Source organism: Dermacentor variabilis, chromosome 2, assembly GCF_050947875.1.
Source record: "Dermacentor variabilis isolate Ectoservices chromosome 2, ASM5094787v1, whole genome shotgun sequence".
Lineage (NCBI taxonomy): Eukaryota > Metazoa > Arthropoda > Arachnida > Ixodida > Ixodidae > Dermacentor > Dermacentor variabilis.
Genome location: NC_134569.1, coordinates 179,877,162 through 179,898,065, shown reverse-complemented (window position 1 = coordinate 179,898,065; position 20,904 = coordinate 179,877,162). Strand labels below are relative to the sequence as shown.

The 20,904-nt window shown below is 45.3% G+C and overlaps 1 protein-coding gene across 1 annotated transcript; it reads left to right on the top strand.

The window, feature by feature from the left end:
* Nucleotides 1-752: 752 nt before the first annotated feature.
* On the top strand, nucleotides 753-9,702 carry LOC142572971 (defensin-like). Its single transcript, XM_075682452.1, has 4 exons — nucleotides 753-908; nucleotides 1,596-1,749; nucleotides 4,065-4,124; nucleotides 9,530-9,702. Exons 2-4 carry the CDS (start codon nucleotides 1,707-1,709, stop codon nucleotides 9,649-9,651), a joined length of 225 nt encoding a protein of 74 aa, XP_075538567.1. The 5' UTR covers nucleotides 753-908; nucleotides 1,596-1,706; the 3' UTR covers nucleotides 9,652-9,702.
* Nucleotides 9,703-20,904: the final 11,202 nt, after the last annotated feature.

Here is a 20,904-nt window from a genome sequence, read left to right as displayed (position 1 = left end):
TGAGGGAGCTTGAAGGGGCTGTATATGTAGCAATCTCACATTACAGTAGGCAAAGCGGTGACAGTGATTGGAAAGGGTTAACAGTTTATTAAGATAAACTATGCAAGCGATAGAATGGGAACTATCTACAAAGACATCTAAAAACTATCAGTGCCGTGCAACTGGCTGCTCTGGGCACTTTGCTTGTATTCACGGGCTTCTTTCGTGCTCGGAAAAACATTTTTATGTAGTACTTACTGAGTAACATAAAGCTGTATCGGGAGTTTTTCATGTTGCTCTACAGTTTTCTCATTGACACTTTTCCATTTAACTATAATGTTTGAGAAGTTGAATATTTATTAAGAATAATCATTGGATTAGGCGGAATGAAAAAAAATAATTTGAGTATTTCCAAGCGACGGCAAACAAAATTACTTTGGTTCTGTCCAGCTACGTGGCATTCGCATATTCTTAAGCTCTGGCTAAAGTTAACTGGGACACCCTGTATGGTGACAACATGATAATGATATTTCAGTTTAGCGTATTAGTGTTTATAACTACAAAGCTAAACCTTTTCATTAAAATATGAGTTGAGGATAATCATGACAGAGGCCCCAAGGGGGTACATAAAACTGGGGGAAGGTCACCTTGAACACAGAATAGAATACGCATTGTACTTCGTAATGGAGACAATCTGTCACCTATCTTTTACATTGGAAAAGTAGGCTTGTCACTTCGCAAAATTGGCTCATGACGTTATAAAAACGCTTTGTTGTATTCAATTTCACGCGCTCGTGTTCTTTATAGACGTTGTCACTCATACGTTTGTGAATTCGCTACATTGTACGCATGCAAAAGGAGCACCATATATAAGGCAAGAAGCTTGCCGTACGTGTAGTGTCTTTTTTGCAGGACTTCTATCCTTGCAGGTAAAAGCTCAATTTGTATCGTGGGCGCGCACTGTGAGTTTACAGGGTAACTAAAATTAGAAGTGTATTGTGAGCGTTTGCGCAACAACAAAACAAAATGAAAAAAAAAAGTTCCCTGCGTGTAAAAGGACGGACACCATGCCAAGCGAAATGCCAGTAGGGAGTGGTGCAATGGGTTTACATTGCTTTTCCACTGTGGTTTAAGAACTGTTACTCGAAACAGAGTTGTATGTGCCGTGTTCGGTGACGGTTCACTTTGGGTAGTGCTTTGATGATCTTTTGGGACCTGGTGGCCGCTATTGCCTGGAAATGCACTTGCTTGCTGCTGATGTTGAATAATAACCGAGTGGTGTCGTTGCTCCCGAACTGTACCGTAAGCACGTAATGTTCAGTGAATACCACTTTTCGTTTTTTTTATTCGACACGGAAACGCCTAAGTTCTACCGTATAAAATTATTTCGTTCACCGCTTCCGTGTTGGCCGATTGCCACGCTTTTTTGTTGACTCTTCGTGATCGCGTAAGGTGAGGCTGAGCTGAACGTTCCGAAGTTGCAAAGTACCTGTACCTCAAAAGACATCTTGAGATGCTTTTAAATCTTGAATACGTACACCACTCTTCTTAATCGCGGCAGCCACAATACCACTAAGTCATCTCTATTTTTTTTTGCACTTTTTTCTCATCGACAGTGCCTTCAAACTCGGAGCTTTTTCTAGCAATAACTGGAAACCTTGCCTAGCTAGCAGCATTCGCTTGAGTCAATTGGAACCTCGTGCGTTGAGACCTGCTTGACTTCTAACATGAGGATCCTCTCCGCTGTCTTTCTGCTGGCGGTGCTGACCGGTGAGAAGGTTGCGTCACAAAGAGGCGCAGTTTTCTTTTCCTTAGTATATCCTCCTGAGACCCCGCTATGGGGATTTGTCCAATATATTGGACATTCAGAAGTGAGACAGTACTCCTGTGACAAGGCTTTCATCCTCCTAAAACCACGCTGTCTAACTTATTGGACGCCTGCTTGCGCCATCTATGCAGCATTTATGAAAATACATCGTACAAATTCCCACCGAAACAGTTCCACAATGGCGGCATTCAGCAGCGCGGCGTATTACGGCAGCTGCCGGAGAAGTAAGCACTATTTCTCGTATTCCTACCAGCTTTCAAGGCATATCCTTGATTTTATAATAAAGTTATTACAACAGCGTACGCGCGGAATACGAAATTTAAACTGTTAACGCGCTTACTTTTTTTTACGCTTCCTTTGATTTCGCGTGTCCATTACGTTGGACGCTAGGACTCAACCCGGTTATTTTGACCGCGCTTTTGCGATGGCCTTGTTATGAAAAGCAGGCGAGTTCTGTTAGCATTTAGCCGCTTGTCGACGAAATCGCGTCTCTTTTTTTTTGGAGGGGGGGGGGGGACCGGCCTCGTGTGTCTGATGAATTAAGCCGACAACTTTTCTTTTTTCAGTCTATGGCTAGGACTCGCAAGGCAGCTGTGGCAGGCCGTCTCGTAAGAGAAAAAAAAACACATCGATATCCCTCGATCAGATGTGTGCATGTACAACGCCAAGATGGGTGGTGTCGACAAGGCAGACCGAATGATAAGTTACTACAGGATAAAAGCACGCGTTAACAAGTGGACAATCAGAGCCTTCTTTCACCTCTTCGACATTGCCCTCAGCAACTCCTGGGTGCAGTGCACGCGGGACATACGCTCACTAAAGAAACAGCGGAAAGAAATACTCAAATATATGCAGTTCCGCCAATCTGTTGCTGAGATTATCGTGGCTCAAGGGAAGCAGGATGAAACGGAGAGTGAGAACGAAGCCGAGTGGCATCTCCCATCAAAGCAGGCTCGACTGTCTCCTCGAGAACCCCAAGAAAAGAGCACTACCCACTGCTCAATGCAGGCAGACACTGCAAACGCTGCCCGTTGCAGACTACAGGGCTGCGACATGAAAACAAAGTTCTTTTGCACCAAATGTCGGCTCTTCTTCTGCATCACAAAGGAAAAAAAGGCGTTTTGAAAATACCCACATGAAGTAAACACAAGAGAAAAATTTTTGTTGAGACGAGGAATGCTCTTTTTTATGTACTTCATTCACTACTTTCTCTTTCGAGTTATGAAAATATTTTTGCACGCGAGTTTGAGCGCAATATCTGCGGTACGTCATTACGTGCGCGCTGGGTGAAAAAAGACCGGGTAGCATCCCAGTGTCCAATATATTGGACATCGCGCTGTGCTGAAACTATCAGGGCTATTGAAAAAAACATTTAACACTTTTCACCTTCATAACCCTACTGACCTATTCTGAAAGTTTGGGAAAAATCTGTGCACCCAAATACATCCCGGGTCTCAGGAGGATATATATCTACGCTTAAGACATTTGTTGCTGTAGTCTCCATGATGCAATTCACTGGTACATTTGGTACTCGAGAAAAGTGCACTTTGCCCCTGAGATTTTGCTTGTGAGCGCCATCCGCTTACAGTTTCTTTTTCTTTCTTCGGGGTGGGAGGGGGGGGGCTATTGACAGGAGTTCGTGTAATCGCGAAAGAGTTCTTGCGATAGCATGAAAGAGTTCTTTGTGCAACATGCGCGTTATACATGTGCAGCAACAATGGAGAAAAAATGTTATGCGCGAGGATTATAAATAAATAAATAAATAAATAAATAAATAAATAAATAAATAAATAAATAAATAAATAAGTAAACAAATAAATAAATAAATATTTGGCCTCGCGTGTGTTCGTTTGATTGTGAGACTACTAGCCCAGGATCTTAGGATGTTGCCGGGCGAATAGTCGCGTGTTTTACATTTATGGATCGACATCTCTCGGGGATGCTACTGTATATATTTATTTGTAATTTGGTAAACAACATCCACGGAACTGGGTTTGAGGAATAGAATGTCGCACAATGCGCCAGCATTGTCTTTCTTGTCGCGCAGTTTTCGAGTGCATAGTGAAGATGCCCGTCGCTCAGCAGAGATGTCGCGCCGTTCGTTACACCACGAAAGAGGAAAAAAAAAAGCATACCACGGGGGTTTTCGTACAGAATGCAGCCTCACGCACTTGTTAAGACTGGTGCTGTATGCAGAGCTGCGAAGTTGAGCCGTTACGTGGTGGTTTCTGAGTGTTTCCATATGGTGTTCACGCAGCAATCCTGGCTTCCGTGTCTGCTACCGAGGAGCAAAGTGAAAAGGCGCACCACAGGGTCCGTAAGTATGCAGCGCACGAGACGCCTTTCTCTGTACGCTTTTGGTCGATGCTCAGTTTACGCATCAGAACGGACGTTGTGAGACTGCTGGAGCTGCGCAGTGCGTGGAGGCTGTTGCCATAGTCTAAGGATCCGCGCGCACGCTGACGCGCACACACTTACACGCAGAGAACGTAACGGTGTGCCTGAAACAAAGACAGCTCGAAGAATAGTGCCCGGTAACTTTAACCGAAAACACTTATTTAAAGTTACGCCTATAAAACAGCGCACGCTAGAGGCTCACAAGCGTTAGAATGGCAGTAACACGTACCGCATAGACAAGTCATTTAAGTTGTAACGCACATTAGACATTTCCAGCCTGCATCAGAAGCAGCTTTCGATGCTTCATTTTTGCACATGATAGAACCTATAGGGTACGTTTCAAGCTTTTAGTTTCCTCTATGAGCTTTCTTTCTGTGCGCTTATGGAATCTCAGTTCATTTAACGAGAGTGTGGAATTCGGTTACGTGAACAGCCCCGAGTGCAGATCGTACGTACCCAGTGCGTGTCCCAACCTTGGATTGTTTGCGTGGATTTCTTTTAGTAGGTGGCGCTTGAAGCCCAATCGCAGCAACTGAATCACGTGATGTATGGTTTGTGAATGCGCGTGCACGTGCAAATATCAGCATGCTAACTAGCCAAGATAGAGTGTCACTTTGGTCAAGCGTGTGCACTTGTCATGGTCACGCAAGTTATGAACTGTGGTCGCAGGCACATGAATAATATAAACGGAGTTGTGAGTACCACACTAATGCTGGTGAGGGTAAATCGCGCAGTTTCAAAAAAGCGTACTGTTGGTTATTTGATTTGTTGATGTTGTGAATAATAGTCAACCAGCAGATGTTGTTCTTTGAGGCATTTAATTTATATTACTTGCATTAAAAATAGTTAGATCTGCTAAACAGAAAAACAAAGAAACAAAAATCGCAGCAAAAGTGTCGTAGACGCTAGCGTCGCACGGATATTCTTGATGTTTTGAAAGCAATAGAAAGACTACGCTGCGAGCTGCTTCAGTTTCGCTTTGGAGGTGTAATTGAAGTTCGTACGGGCATCGTCCGGTGGATGTCATGTAGAGGTGCAGATAAATAACTTCTGACTAAGATTGCAGGGAAGGCGCCTCTAGGCATCAAAGTGGATGTAGGCTTCCAGAAACGAAGGCAAATAAAGCTTCACTTTGCAATGAAGGCCCATTTCGAGATAATTTGGCGAGTTGGAAACATTAGCAGCATACCTAATAGATAGATAGATAGATAGATAGATAGATAGATAGATAGATAGATAGATAGATAGATAGATAGATAGATAGATAGATAGATAGATAGATAGATAGATAGATAGATAGATAGATAACCTCAGACAATGTAGGCGTTGTATATTGCAAGAAAGACCTATTTTCTTACCTCCTGTATATCATGCGGGAGCGCAACGTAACTTTCGCTGTATTTAGGCCGAATGTTGCGAGCGAACAAGAACGCATGATGCGATTTTTGAACGGGTATCTGGGCACGTATGACTCCCGATACAAGCGACATTCGCGTCACAGACGCAACATGAAAAAAGCTTTCGAAGTGCTGCTAGAATAAGCTCCATGTAAATGGACTCGCAGTTCTTATCAGCACGTGTTGGCTGCGCAGCAGCACGGTGAGATCGATGCTGTCACTCTATCGTTGCTACAGTAATGACGCAGCAGGCTCAGATAGAAAAAGCGGCTTCGTTGCTTCGCGGCCGCTTGGAAATTGAGCAGCGGAAAACTGCGCTGTTTGGGGTCACGTGTTCCTGCTTCAGTGATGGCAAACGCAATCCGCAGGCGACCTTAGCGGTTTGTAAGTGCAGGAGCGAATGCATTACTTTTGGATGGGTGCCACACTGGTTATAGGCCATGGCATGCACCTAACCAGTACTTAGCGAATTAGAACATAAAATAAGCAGAAGAAACATAAAAATGAAGTGCCGGCTTGCTAGTCCAAAACTGAAATAACGGCACCTTTTGAGATAAACCGAGGAAATTGTTAAAAAGGAAACTGACCGTTTGTATTCTACAGAGAAAAATCTCTTGCCCTATAGTCTGAAAAAAAAAGAAACCGAGAAAGTTCAGTAATTTCCTGCATCGTACCACGGATGTTTGTCCTTTCATTTGACGGGCTTCACCGGACAAAATATAAGTATATTAGCGCATAATGCCATCAAATGTTTTAAGTAATACGTCTACATCAGAGTGATTACTGGAAAAGGAAACAATAAACAAAAGAGGAGACTGGAGCGTCAATAATGGAATTGTCATCCGCTCGTTTGAAATACACAGGTGTCCTCAAGGTAGGCCTTTTGTTTCCAGCAAGCATTAAGAGCACAAAACAATGGCGGCGTATCCATCCTTGGAGATGAATGACGATGTTAATGAGATTAGCGATCATTCTAACGACTGGTGTGCAATTGGTGCTGGGATATGCTTCATATGTTATGCTGAATATTGTGATAATTATTACAGTCCCACGCCATTCGTGAATCACGAAACCTTATGGGCACATCAGCACACGCACAAAAGCACAACCTCGCTGCCAAACACATTGCCGAATGATACCGCGTCACAGTATATCTTGTTGTAATCAGTGCACGCCAGTTGAAGCGGCGCAGCAACCGCCCCTCCTCCCAAATCCTTAAAGTATAGGGGCTAAGACTTCGTTGCAATGACTATGTATCAAGCGGTCGCGTCCGGTGCGGTGGTGTCCGTTGTGAATGCGGTCCTGTCGCTCTTACATACTTAAAAGCTGCGTTCCCCTTGTGTCACCTTGGTGCATCCATTTGGGGGGATTGGCCGCAAAAATGTGAGCACAGCAATATGAGATACACAATGCCGAAGTTGCCTGCTCGGCGAGACAGCAGTCAACCCGTTCCGAGCTGCCCAAGCTAGTAGACAGTTTGGATAACCGGGCATGCAAAAGAGGTTAAACACTAAACCGCAAACTGGAGGAAGTTCCCAACGAATGCTAATCATATGAAAACCGCCTCTTGGTGAGACATTCCTTCAAGAATACCTCAGTAACAACAGTGCCTATGGGACCAACATGTGGCCTATGCTAAGAAACACTAGATCTGAGATACAATTTTCGCACCAAACGGTGTAGACATGTCTAAGAGCTTATCGCATTCAGTGGATCATCATCATCATCATCATCTTCTTCTTCCTGGCTACCCCCACTGCAGAGCAAAGGCCTCTCCCATACTTCTCCAACTACCCCGGTCATGTGCTAATGGTGGCCATGTTGTCCCTGTGGATGATAAGGGACGCCAAACAATGTGTACAGTACAAAGTTGCCAACCAGAAACATCGTGCAACGGTTTATTTTATTTTGCACAGCGTATTCACTAGTGGCGCGAAAAGTATTAGTGTTAGTGCTAAGGGGGTGATAAATTGCAGTTAACACAGCAAAAAAACTTTAAGTTTAATCTTAGAAAGAAATGGGCATGGGCAGGACATGAAATGAGGAGGGAAGATAACCGATGGTCATTAAGGGTTACGGACTGGATTCCAAGGGAAGGGAAGCGTAGCAGGGGGCGGCAGAAAGTTAGGTTGGCGGATGACATTAAGAAGTTTGCAGGGACAACATGGCCACAAATAGTACATGACCGGGGTAGTTGGAGAAATATGGGAGAGGCCTTTGCCCAGTAGTGGGTGTAACAAGGCTGATGAGGATGATGATGCTTCCGCGGTTTAATATCCAACATTTTTTGCTCGTTCTGACTGCCTATCCAAGTGATTCCATTCTCGTGCTTATGCCTTCCTTCAGTTTTTGCCAGAGACCCGGAAGCCAGCGCTGGACATTTTGTCGTTGTCCATCCCGCTCAGCACCATGTTCAAGCACTAGCACGCCACAGCTGGGGCACCCTGAGCTTCAAAGCCTGCTTTTCTGGCATTGCTTTGATCATTTTAGTTACTAATGACGCCACACACAGCATTTATCACATTGGACGCTAAAAAGAACATGTGCTCTTTGGCAACTAGACCAAGTCAATTTGCTCAAAAACTTGCTTGTGTTCTGGGTACGCCCACGGAGGCCCTTTCTGAAAAGCTCAGGGGAATTTTTATTTTCTCAAAGCACTCGTGAAAAAAAAATATGTGGGAGCTTTCAGTAAGACCAACAACTGCGAAGGGGCATTGTGATAAGCGATGACAGCGTAGACTTAACCAAAGGTTTCCCACCAAAATTATCGTAGCGCTTTTCGGCGTATAGTGAAATAATGAGGATGTTAATGTAAATAAACATATTTATAACTTTTTACCAAAGGGGTAGTTTTTCAGATACTTTAAAATATTAAAAAGCAACTAAAAGAAAACTACCAAGTAGCACTTGCGCTTGCACATCCAATAAGCGGAATCACATGGATGAGTATTGCACCGTTTTGAAAGGCCTTCCATGCACGGTTAGCATATAAGCTTGTCATGATATGAAATCATTTGAAGAGAATACAGCACTATTTATTGTTTAAAAAAACGTATGTTTGGTTGACTTTTATGCTCATCGTCCTTAAAGCTTTGGTGATGCGTCACAGCCTTTAGAGTTTTAGGAGGCGTTATGTAGGCGCTCTCACCTGTGTGTATGCAAAGTTTAAGTTTCCTGCTCGTGCGAGATTTAACTACGATAGACATTCCCTCTTGGTTAATATTGCAACCGCATGATAAGTTGCGAACCCGGAGATGAGAGGAGGAAATAGGGCGGGACAGAATATTTGCTCGAAGAGCCCCGAAAAGGCAAATTACGGCCTGTGCAATAAATTGCGCGTTGAACCGCTCCGGAGCGCATACGATGGAAGTTCACGTGCGATGCAGAATTTCGCGCGCAGATTCAAATGAACGAGTCATACAAGGACAGCGTTATAGCGTATATATCATAATTACAGGCAGCTGATGTGTTTCTTACGGTTGCTCGAACGACACAGCTACGCTGGAAATTGGGTAGCGATTCTGCAAGTTCGCACAAGTCTGCTTACACAGCGCTTCTCCGCTGCTTTCTTTGCCTTCCGTTCTCATTCCAGCGTTGTCTTGCTGTATTCCAGTTGACAACGATCTTAGCGTAAACCTGCATTGTACGATACCGCGGCCACTGCGGCCGCCGAGACGATGCCATGCAGCACGTGTCACTACATTCCATCCGTCGCGAGGCAGGCAGCCATTGTGCCGACAAGCCAAATGCTGCACCATTGGACGGCTTCCTTCTACGCTTTTGCCTGAAAGACGAGCGTAGAAGTGCGCCACTTTACCATAGCAATGTGTATATATATCTTCGAATATCTACATAGACGCCCCGTATATTAACACTTTGTTTGGACCTACCAACCTTTCCCGTCCATGCTCTCTCTGTCTGTTCGCAGGACGAGGCTTTGGCTGCCCCGTGAGTGCATGGATTTGCAACTGGCACTGCCAGAACATTGGCCGCAGAGGAGGCTACTGCGGAAACAAATGGCGGCGAACCTGCTACTGCTTCTGGAAGTGAAACTTGCTTGGTGCGAGCTGCCAATAAATATTACATGCACGCACAGCGTGAGCTCGGTGGTTGTTGTTTATGAGAAGCCACTGCGAGCTCCGTAACAGGCTCAAGGTTAATCTTGAGCAGGCCGGCGTTATTTACCCTGAACACATATATAGGTACACGAGCGTTGTTTGCATACTTCCTCCATATGAATGCGGCCGCCGTGACCGGAAATCGAATTGGGGACATTGTGGTCAGCGACAGAGAGCCATGGCCGCTGAACACTGTGGCGGGCGCGCGGCTACGTGACCGCACGAGAAAAGAGGCGATTCCGGTGCCGCGAGAAAACTGAGGGAGGAGAGGAAGAGGGTGGCGAGGGGGAGTAAATGACCATGACTAGAACATAAGCAACACACAATCATAAATAAGGTGATGCTACTGCTGTCCTTTAAAAGGGGACGGTGGCAAATGCCCCTAGGCTCGTCTTTTAAAACTTTCTCGCGCGTTTGTATTTTTAAAGATCTCACAACCTAAGCTATATCGCTCGGAGTAAAAATATCCACTTCATCGCTTGGTTTCCCTTCTTTTGTGGCACCAATCATTCAGCCGTCTTCTAGTATAGGCTCTTTACAGACTATACTGTTGCTATACTACGTTTCATTTATGCTTCCTATGATTTACTTGAAACCCAGCGCTTGGTTGAAACCGACTGGTGCCATACAGACTGTTTCCGAGGTGCGCGCTGAATGCATACACCGGAATTCTGAGAGAAAATGCACAATGGCTGCTGCTGCGCGCGCTGCGAATCAGTGTTCTTAATTTGAAACTGTTCTATAAGTGCGCGTGCTCAGAAACCCTGATCTGACTTCGCACAGAAGAGCAGCGCCTCCAAACCTGCCTTCGACGTACCTTCAAACGGAACTTTTCTAATTTATATCGTTTTCGTCGCAACCCCGGCTCAAGAGGAGTGTTCGCCTTGCAAAAAGGTGCGCACGCCGCTCGCAGGCGGAGCGCAGAGAGGGGCGGGGTGGTGGGGTGAGTGGGGGGTGGGGGGGGGCGTGAGGGGTCAGCAGCAGACGACGCACGGCGTGCACCGCCCCATGCGCCATTTCGCGCTTGCGCTAGGTTTTCGTCGATTCCCGTGCACGGCGCTGCGCGGAGCATGAGCCACGCGCTCGAGTGTTACCGCTAACAGTGGACCGACCTGTACCTGCTGCGGCGTCTTTAGCCCACTACTCCAATCGAGCACTGCCACAGCGTGTCACTTCCTCGCCGAAAATTCCGGCGTGGCTCGAGGCACGCGCCAGCGACAACCGACCGCTGACTCGCCCGCGAAAGTCCAACCGTCAGGTGGCACAGGAGGCCGCCCTAACAGGTGACTCGCTAGAGATATACGTAGACGCAGCTATGGATGGCTGCGTTTTGCGCACCAGCTTCGTGGGGTCCATGCTAGCTGACGAGTAACAAACATGCTCCTACATTACAGAGGCACCGTTTCCATCCCTAATGGCGGAGCTCGCAGCTAAACGGGATGGTTTATCAGCCGTAATTCCTAAGCTACATTGCTTGTTGCCGAATATATTGCTTATATATACGGGCTACACGAAGGTCGTTTGAGAGCTACGAAAAGTGACTGGATCCCCAGATATCGCCTCACACGTGCACCACCTTATCGACTCGTACACGTGTCCCTCCCGGGTACTGTAGACCCATCGGTCTGCACCTGCCCAACTGGACGCAGATTGCCGCCTGCCATCCAGCGGAAGTCCAAAATCCGCTGCTTGTACTTCGTCTGTCCCTAAAGGACAGCTTGCTCCTGCACGAAGAATTACTCCGGCGCTCCGCGCGGGGGGAGTCCTTACCTAATTTTATTACAGCATCACCGGAAAAGTATTGGAGAAATATTTCGCCTAAGTCCTTGTACTGCAATAACTTCAAATTTAACGGCGAAAACGTAACTGATTTTGAATTAATGTCCAATTCATTTAACGATCACTTCAAATCTGCTTTTACTAAAGATGATGGCGACCTACCTTTATTTGATGTCTCCTTGCCCGTACGACAGACCTCATAATCGCAGAACAAGGCATCTTCAACACGCTGTTAAAGTTGGATATGAAGAAGTCACCGGGGTCAGACAACACCCCAAATTCTTTTCATCAAAAACATGCCGAGTGGGTGTGTAAGTATCTGTACGTTTTATTTAAAAAGTCATTAAGCGACGGTGAACTACCTAATTTCTGGGTGACAGCCAAAATCAAACCGTTACATAAATGTGGAGGGAGAAACTTCTTTGGTGTAACCTTGTGTGTGCCCAACCTTTATGCTTTGTATTACTAGTACTTTTTGTTAACTTGTCATAATTAATTTACGCTTGTACCGCCCTCCTAAAATCACTGCATAAATGCAGTACTCATAAAATAAAATAAAATGTAAATGTACGACATGCCTAAACACTTGCACAGTGACACTCAAATGAGGCTACTCGCACCTTTCAGTGCTGTATAGGCTGCCGGGTAGCTGTCATTTTCATTCCGATTTTGAAACAGGATAAAGTGCCCTCATTACTAACAAGTTACCGTCCAATAGCCCTCACAAGATGTATGTGCAAACACTTCGAAAACATTGCTAATCGCCATCTTCTGCATTTTCTGGAATGTAACGAACTGCTTGACCTGCACTGGTGTGGTTTTAGGGAAGGCAGGTCGACGACCGACCATCTCGTACGCATCGAGGGAAACATTTCATTCACAAGCAATTCTTTCTTCCTGTATTTTTGATATGGAAGAGGAATACGATACTATTTGGTATTACGGAATATTGAGAAACCTCTCCGAAATGGGAATTCGTGGAAACATGTTTAACTTAATTGAAAGCTGCCTTTCTAAGTGAACATTCCTCATTAGAAATGGAAACACTTTGTCTAGACGACTACTACCAGAAACAGGAGTACCACAGGGTAGCGTACTCAGTTGCACTTTCTTTGTTGTTAACGTGAATTATTGACTTGCCTATATTCCACAGGGCTTACCCTGCACATGTTGACGACGTGCAGATAGTATTCAAATCATGTAACCTCTCCATCTGTGAACGACAAGCTCAGTTAGGCCTCACCAAAGAGTCACACGGGCTCTGCGATTAGGCAAAGATGCCTAGTCCTACAGCTCAATATTGAAATCAATGGAGAATGCGTACCTGCCAATGTAGAACGCAAATTCTTAGATATTATACTAGACTCAATGCTTGGCTTTATTCCCCACGCAAGGTATAGTGAAAGTAAATGCCTAAGAACAATGAATATTTTTAACATCCTGTCACACGCATCGTGGGGCAGTGACAGGAACCGCCTCATGGCCTTGCACAAAAACCTTATAGGCTCGTTTTTGGACTACGGTGCTGTCGTTTACCAATGAGGTACACGCAGCGTCCTAAAGATGCTAAATCCTGTACACCAGTTAGACATCCACTTGGCGACCACTGCCCTCAGGAAAAGCCCAATAGAAAGTCTCTACACAGAATCGAATGATTGGTCACTCCATCTGCAGAGGTCGTACTCCAGTTTCTTGTATTATCGAAAGTACACTCAAACAATTGGCACCGGTCCTATTAAACTATAAACCATACAGCTTGTGCCACCCTTTATCATAACAGATCTGCAGTAACCTAGCCCTTTTCACTGCATTTAAGGAACCTCAGTGAACAAATGAATATTGTTTGAATACGCTTTAATGGCTCCAATAAAGAAGGGCGTCAGGCAGGGAGATACGATCTCTCCAATGCTATCCACAGCGTGTTTACAGGAGGCATTCAGGGACTTGCTTTGGGAAGAAGTGGGGATAAGAGTTAATGGAGAATACCTTAGTAACTTGCGATTCGCTGATGATATTGCCTTGCTTAGTAACTCAGGGGACGAATTGCAATGCATGCTCACTGACCTGGACAGGCAGAGCAATACGGTGAGTCTAAAAATTAATCTGCAGAAAACTAAAGCTATGTTTAACAGTCTCGGAAGAGAACAGCAGTTCACAATAGGTAGCGAGACACTGGAAATGGTGAGGGAATACATATACTTAGGGCAGGCAGTGATCGTGGATCCGGATCATGAGTCTGAAATAATCAGAAGAATAAGAATGGGCTGGGGTGTGCTTGGTAGGAATTCTCAGACCAAGAACAGCAGGTTGCCATTATCCCTCAAGAGAAAAGCGTAGAACAGCTGTGTCTTACCAGTACTCACCTACGGGGCAGAAACCTGGAGGCTTACGAAAAGGGTGCTACTCAAATTGAGGACGACGCAACGAGCTATGGAAAGAAGAGTCGTGGGTGTAACGTTAAGGGATAAGAAGAGAGCAGATTGGATGAAGGAACAAACGCGAGTTAATGACATCTCAGTTGAAATCAAGAAAAAGAAATGGGGCATAGACAGGGGAATGAGAATGAGGAGGCAAATGCAGAATGGCAGAAAAGAAAAGGCAGAAAAGAAAAGGCAGAATGAGGAGGGAAGATAACCGATGACCATTGAGGGTTACGGACTGGATTCCAAGAGAAGGGAAGCGTAGCAGGGAGCGGCAGAAAGTTAGGTGGACGGATGAGCTTAAGAAGTTTGCAGGGACAACATGGCCACCATTAACACATGACCGGGGTAGTTGGAGAAGTATGGGAGAGGCCTTTGCCCTGCAGTGGGCGTAGCCAGGCTGATGATGCTAATGGTGATGATAATGGCTCCAGCGAAGCTGTAACTGGCGTGGTAATGGCAACTCGTTGATTGTGATATATCATTTATTGATGTAACAAAACAAGCTCCAGGTGTGCACATACAGTTGTACTTTCTAGAACTTCATTCAAAGTACCCCGGTCCAGATTTCTTACACGGATGCATTACAGTGACAAGCCTATGTCACTGCCGATTCTCAGAGGATGCCGATATATCATCCTCATCACCATCATTACCATTTATCTTGCCGCTAGTCAAATCAAGCTGCCTACTGCCGCGTTTCAAAGAGGATGCTAATAAGTCATCATCATCATCATTATAATCGTATTGTGTCACTTGCCTTGCGATGCGAGATGCGCGCCGTGTGGCCTCTACACGTGTGCCCTTTGCATTGCAGTTGCATATTATTTCACCAGGTGGCACGCCATGTAGCAGTAGCAATACGCTATGTAGCAATAGGGATTAGCTGAGGCGATTGGAGGATTGGTGGAAGTAGGGAAAACGACAAAAAACGGAGACGTACAAAAGCACAGTTCGCAATAAGGGATCAGAAAATTTGGTTGTGCGATTTCATAGTTTTTTTTTTCTTGTTGAACCTGGGTAGGACATTAGGCAGTATAATAACAAGAGCTTGGTGGCGCAAGCCACCACCCCGTTGCAAAGGGGACGCTTGCAACATACATACATACATACATACATACATACATACATACATACATACATACATACATACATACATACATACATACATACATACATACATACATACATACATACATACATACATACATACATGCATCCATCCATCCATCCATCCATCCATCCATCCATCCATCCACCCATCCGTCCACATCACAGGTAGCGGTGCAAAGTAGATAGAAAAGGCAGGGAAGGGGATGCCAATAAACCATCATTATCAGTATCCTCATAAACAGCAACGCACAGTGCCACGGGTCAAGGAATGTGACATGTGCGCCACGTAGTCTGGATGCCAGTGTTTACTCCTCGGTACACGTTATGGCGCCTCCTCGCAATGTACCAAGCGCTGCTCAAGAAGCGAATCGTAAAGCTACGCGCGCGGCTGCAATGAGGCAACATCGGGCTCAGCAGACCGCTGTGCAGAGAGCAGCAGAAGCCGCAGCTCGCCGTCGACGCCGGGCGGACAGTTCAGATGGTTCTCGTGAAAACGACGCGAAAAGACATCGCCGCGAAGACCCTGTAGGGCGTGGTGACGAAAATGAAGCAGCTATAGGGAGCCGCTCCTCCAGCTTACGCTGCGGCTGTGCTGCGTGTGCCGCGCAGAATTTTAATTTTTGAATTAGGCGCTGGCACCATTTCCCCTTTCCAGATTCCACGCACCACGTCATATTGAAACGTGTACTTATTTATCATTTCTTCGGGGCTGCATTTCACGCAGATCCCACAACCCAATGTGTTTTGCACAGCGCAAGACGGGCCTGCATGATTGGAACTTACTGAAATGTTATTGATGGTTCCATACGTTGTCTGTTGTCACCGTAGCTTGTGTATTTTGAGCATATGCGCGACTAGAACTGCGTACTAATATCTAGAAGACATGCGGACACTAGCGATTACTCTGGAAACTTCGATTACTCATGTATAAAAGCCGACGCGCATGGGCCGGCAGATCAGATTTCGACGATCGCCGACTGTGGGCACGGCAGCCTACTTTTGTGGGCACAGGTTCGCAGAATAAAAACTTAGTTTCCTCATTCATAGTTTTGCTGTTGCGCTCTTGACTGTCAGGTCTAGTGACAATACTTATTGTGGCCTCACAGTGCTCTGTGTCTCGTTATTGGTGCATTCCATTTCCCCTTTCAGATTATCCTGGTGGGTGCTCGAGTAAGCCTTTCCTTCAATTACGTTACGCCGAGATATTTATATTGCCCTAGAAGTTTGCGCGTATGACGTCCCATCCGGGACTCCGCTGCCTCGCTACGTGATGGTTTGACCTGGCCAATCGGCCTTCTCCTGCTCGAGGTTCTCATACCGCGTGAATCGAACATATCTTTTTTTCTACGGTGTACAGAATATCATAGTGCACTGTAGTTTCATGCCTTCTCCTTTTCCACTCAACAAATCCCTCCTTCTTTCTCTCTCGTGTTTCTCATTCGCTTTTGTTTTTACCTTGATAGTTTTTAGCGAAAAGAAACGCGTGACACGAGAGAATAAGGTACACGGTGAGCCTTCTCTGGCAATGTGCGTTATTTTGCGCTAAAAACTGTTAACATGCAATACCAAATAGTCCACCTGTACGTTTTGTTGTCTTTATATTTATCCTTATACTACGACAGCTGGCCAGTCCTGGACTCCTCCTGCTGGCGGTTTCCAGCTAGCTGATTTTCACCGCTGCGTGCTTGTTTTACGTACGCCAACAACATAATATTAACAATGAAAAATTACGCAGATTCAGCGGACTTCTTGGACTCTACCTGGAGCGAAGGCTTCCTGAAGCGGGTAATCAAATTATCTAAATTTGTCCATTTTATTCCTGTATTACTCGGCGTGAAGCCAGCTGGCGCGCATATGTTCTCTCGAGCATCCGTGCTACGTGAGGTGACACACGCGGTGACAATCTCAAAGAGGATAGTTGACGTTTACACGGCGGAAGGACACGTGTGACAGTAACCTAATGGCTAGATCATCGGACTGATGTGCAGGGGGACTGAGGTTCAATCTCACCGAATGTTTTTTTAAAGGTATGAGCTATCGAGCAAGATAGCAACAGCACCCAGCAGCACCTTTCAGCCAAAGTCCTACAATTTTCGGAAGGGGTTAGCAAAGAAAGCTTACATTTAATGCTCACGCATTGCCGCATAAAGCTGCAGAGGCGCGCTGCTTCTGCTAGTGGAGTAGGCAGTCCATCTTGGCCGTAAATTTGACTGCGGCACACGTACAGACGCACAAGCGCGCTCACACATTCACAAACGCACACATAATAAATTAGTGCCGCATTTTCGCACTTCAGTATCTCTAAATTCTACATTACCCTTGAAACTTTCCTCAAGCTGAATAACTACGTCACACGTCCCAAGATGCAAAAGCTAATCGACTAATTAGACCCGAGCGTACATCTTGTCCCAAATGCAGCTGTCATTGCAACTGCAATTGTTATGAGAGGGCACGGATTACTGGGAAGAAATCGCCGAGACAAGAAAGAAAGAAGCTATTTCCTGTCTCGGAGCTTTCTTCAGACTGTTTTGCGGCCTGCCACATACAACTATGAACGCAATAGCCCAGCAAAAGCAAGTAGCGATACGAGTCATTACAATCTCGTTCTTCACAAGAAATTTCATTCGTAGAAGACTGATGAAGAAAATCCCAGGAAGAACAGACAAGGTTAGACAGTCATTTACTGCGGTGCTGACCCACGCCGCAAGATTAAACATTATTGCTTCCCCCATGCCAATGGCCTCAAAAAAAAAAAAAAAGGAAAAAGAACGAAAGAAAGAAAGGAAAAAGAAAAATCATTTTATCTTCTCTACCTTAGCGTAGAGTTTGTGTCAAAGCGAACCAATAGTAATTGTCAACCCAGCTTTTGAAGCAGTCTTTTTCTTTCTTCGCGGTAGCACGAAGTCTGAACTGTGGGTAAGGTTTCTTTAATGACGCGAATGAACACCGTCGCCCTGCGAGGTAAGGAGCGCGAAGACCTCCACCAAATATAGCTGGAGACCGTGCTTTGTTTAAAACATGTATTTGAATAAGTGCGTTACGCGGATTTTAATGTAAAGACGATATGTAAATTAGTGCGCGCTAAAGCTGTATCAGTAACAAGGTTTTTTTTGCGTATCCTCTCAACAACTAGAATGCTGTTATTTTTCCACGGACAATGTAGCCTTCTATGACTGGATTGAAAATTTGCAAACTTACAATGAACAGGGCTAAAGTTTTAAGTATGCAGTATACCTAATTATCATTAGTTTCCGCAATCAAAAGTGGTTATGAGTGATTTTCATCGGAATATATTCTAAGCCATGCTTGACCATTGTGAGACGCCACAAAACTATAGGTTGACACTAACAGCACTCGTTCGTAAAGTAGAAAGATGGGCGAGCTGGAAAGGATGCATGCTTATTAATTCAGAGCGAAAGCAACGGAAGACATCGAGATAGGAGGACACAGGAAGAGCGCAGTCTAGCAACCGAAATTTATTGAATACGCTTGATAAAGAAAACACGCAAAAAAAAAAACTGCCAGCTCGCGCATGAAATCTAAGACGTGGAAATAATATCTGAGCAAGTGCGCTTCCCAATCCAGCAAAACGACACATGGCTCAGATATACGAACATCGCGCAACCTTTCTATATGGAAGGCCTCTGCAAGTTCACGAGCCCTTCTGTCTTTGTGCCTGATGATGATATCAGTTTTATCGAAGGAAGCTTTGCACTCACAAGATCTACAATGGGCTGAGAGATGAGAGGTCGGCGTTCATTTTAAGGCATTCTTATGCTAGCGCAGGTGCTCGTTGACGCAGTTTGCCCAATGCAGGCTTTTCCGCAAGGGAGAGAAGTTTGATAGACTACACCTACGGCGCAGGTAACGAAGGGTTTTCGATGATTCACAGAGAAACCAACAACAGTTGATCCACCTGCCTTTCTCTCAATCGCAGAACAAGCTTTACCTACGTTACGGTTGGTTGAAAAAGCAGCATCCACGTCAGAACATTTTGCACACTCCTTAAAACGATGGGACAATCTATGTACATGTGGCCTGACAGCAAATTTACTACTACTCGTAGTGGCCATGTCGTCAGTTTCAACAGGACGAGATTTACACCTCTTTGTGAGTCTCTCGGACGCCGACACTAGCACATGCACAGGGTACCCTGCGTTATGTAATCGAACTACCTGCTGCTGAAAACTATCGTAACATTTATGTTGGCAAGACTGCCTCAGGGCGGAATGTAGAGAATTTTGAACCATAGAATTCTTGATAATCTTGACAGACGAATGGCTAAGAAGTGCTTTTTGGAACGTGGGGCGGAGAACCAGCAAACTTTGTTTTGTTGAAAAAAAAAAAGCGTAGGTCGAGAAACTGCATTGAACTATCTTTCGGCAATTCGCAAGTGAAATTTAACCCAAAAGCTCTTTCTTTGAAAACTTTGAACAGGTTGACATAGTGAAATGGGGGACAATGAATGCTAAAAAGAGTCAGGAAATCATCGACGTAGTGAAAAATCTTCAAAACTAGATAACGAGCATCACATTCTACCAGCCGATCTAGAACACTCAAAAAGATGTCGCTTAAAATCGGTGCCACCCTGGAGCCAATACACACTCCGTACTTCTGAATAAACAGGTCGCCTTCCCACGTTACAAATGTGGACTTCAAATAGAAGCTCAGAAGCCCTAAAAAGGCTCCAACCGTTACCAAGCTGCTGTTAACAAAGGCGATTTCATTATTGTGCTCGATGATGCAATCTTTGACATACTTCGTCAACTGGTAAAGTGGGAGAGAATAAGATAAATATTCTGCGTCTAGACTAACCGCGTTACAAATACCTAGGTTATCTTTGAGCAAGAAATCCACACCATCACATGAATTAGACACTCTAAAAGGTTCTCTTACAACTAGGGGAGATAGGTGCTTCAGCAGGTAGCTGGATACTTCATATTGGCACGTGTGGCGTTCAGAGGCAATACACCGAAACGGGACATCAACTTTCTGTGTTTTAGCGGCAAACAAAACCTGAAGACTGTCTTTTTGCTCCCCATCAACAACTGAGGCGATGGTTTCACAGCTACAGTCACGCAAAAAAAAAAAAAAATCACAGCATGCTTTTTCACGTAGCTAGACTTCAAGGAAACGGGCTTGAGGTTCTTCGAAACCGCCTTCATAGCCTTCGTGGAAAAGACCTCCTCCTGGAGCACAACAAAATGTCCCTCTTTGTCCGACATGATCTGTCTTAGATGGTTGTCGACAAAAAAGTTCCCAAGCGAACTCAAACTTCCAGAATGTCTAGGTGTACCTTTTAGTTGAGTAGCGGCGGAGACGAGTGACCCTTGGCACGAAGCTCGTTCAGCTTCAGGGACGCCGTGAGATGGAGCGAGTCACGGCCAATGTGACAAGCGCAGAGAGCTTCGGCTCGAAACAAAATTCTGGGCCGAGTTTCACAACACGACGTAGCTTGTCAGGGACGGCGACGTCACCGAGGATCGGCCCGCCCGCCATCTGGGGGTTATGCTCCCTCCTAGTCGGCAACGTGGGGCGAACACAGTTGCAAAGGTACTCAGTGACATGGTCAGTTAAATGCCACTCTGCGTAAACGCTGGGGCGTTTCCGTTGGCTCCTACAGCACACAGGTAGTTTTTCTTTCGCGTTTTCTTTATCAAGCATTTTGTTCAATACATTTCAGTTCTTAGACGGCGCTCGTTCTTTGTCCCTCTGAACTCGGTATCCTCCATTGTTTTCGCGCTGAATTAATAAGTATGCACTTGTTAGTGTTCAATAATACCATTTGTTAACGGAAATTTTGCTGTTTCGCGTAAGTGATAGATTCCATTGCAAGGAGCAAAATAAGTGGAATCGTGGATGAAATACAAATA

What these genes read in the sequence shown, in the direction of transcription:
- LOC142572971 (XM_075682452.1), top strand. Translation starts at nt 1,707, where the DNA reads ATGAGGATCCTCTCCGCTGTCTTTCTGCTGGCGGTGCTGACCG. An exon ending in TCTGCTGGCGGTGCTGACCG is followed by an intron (nt 1,750 to 4,064) that starts GTGAGAAGGTTG and finishes GTGTTCACGCAG; the next exon opens with CAATCCTGGCTTCCGTGTCT. An exon ending in AAAGGCGCACCACAGGGTCC is followed by an intron (nt 4,125 to 9,529) that starts GTAAGTATGCAG and finishes GTCTGTTCGCAG; the next exon opens with GACGAGGCTTTGGCTGCCCC.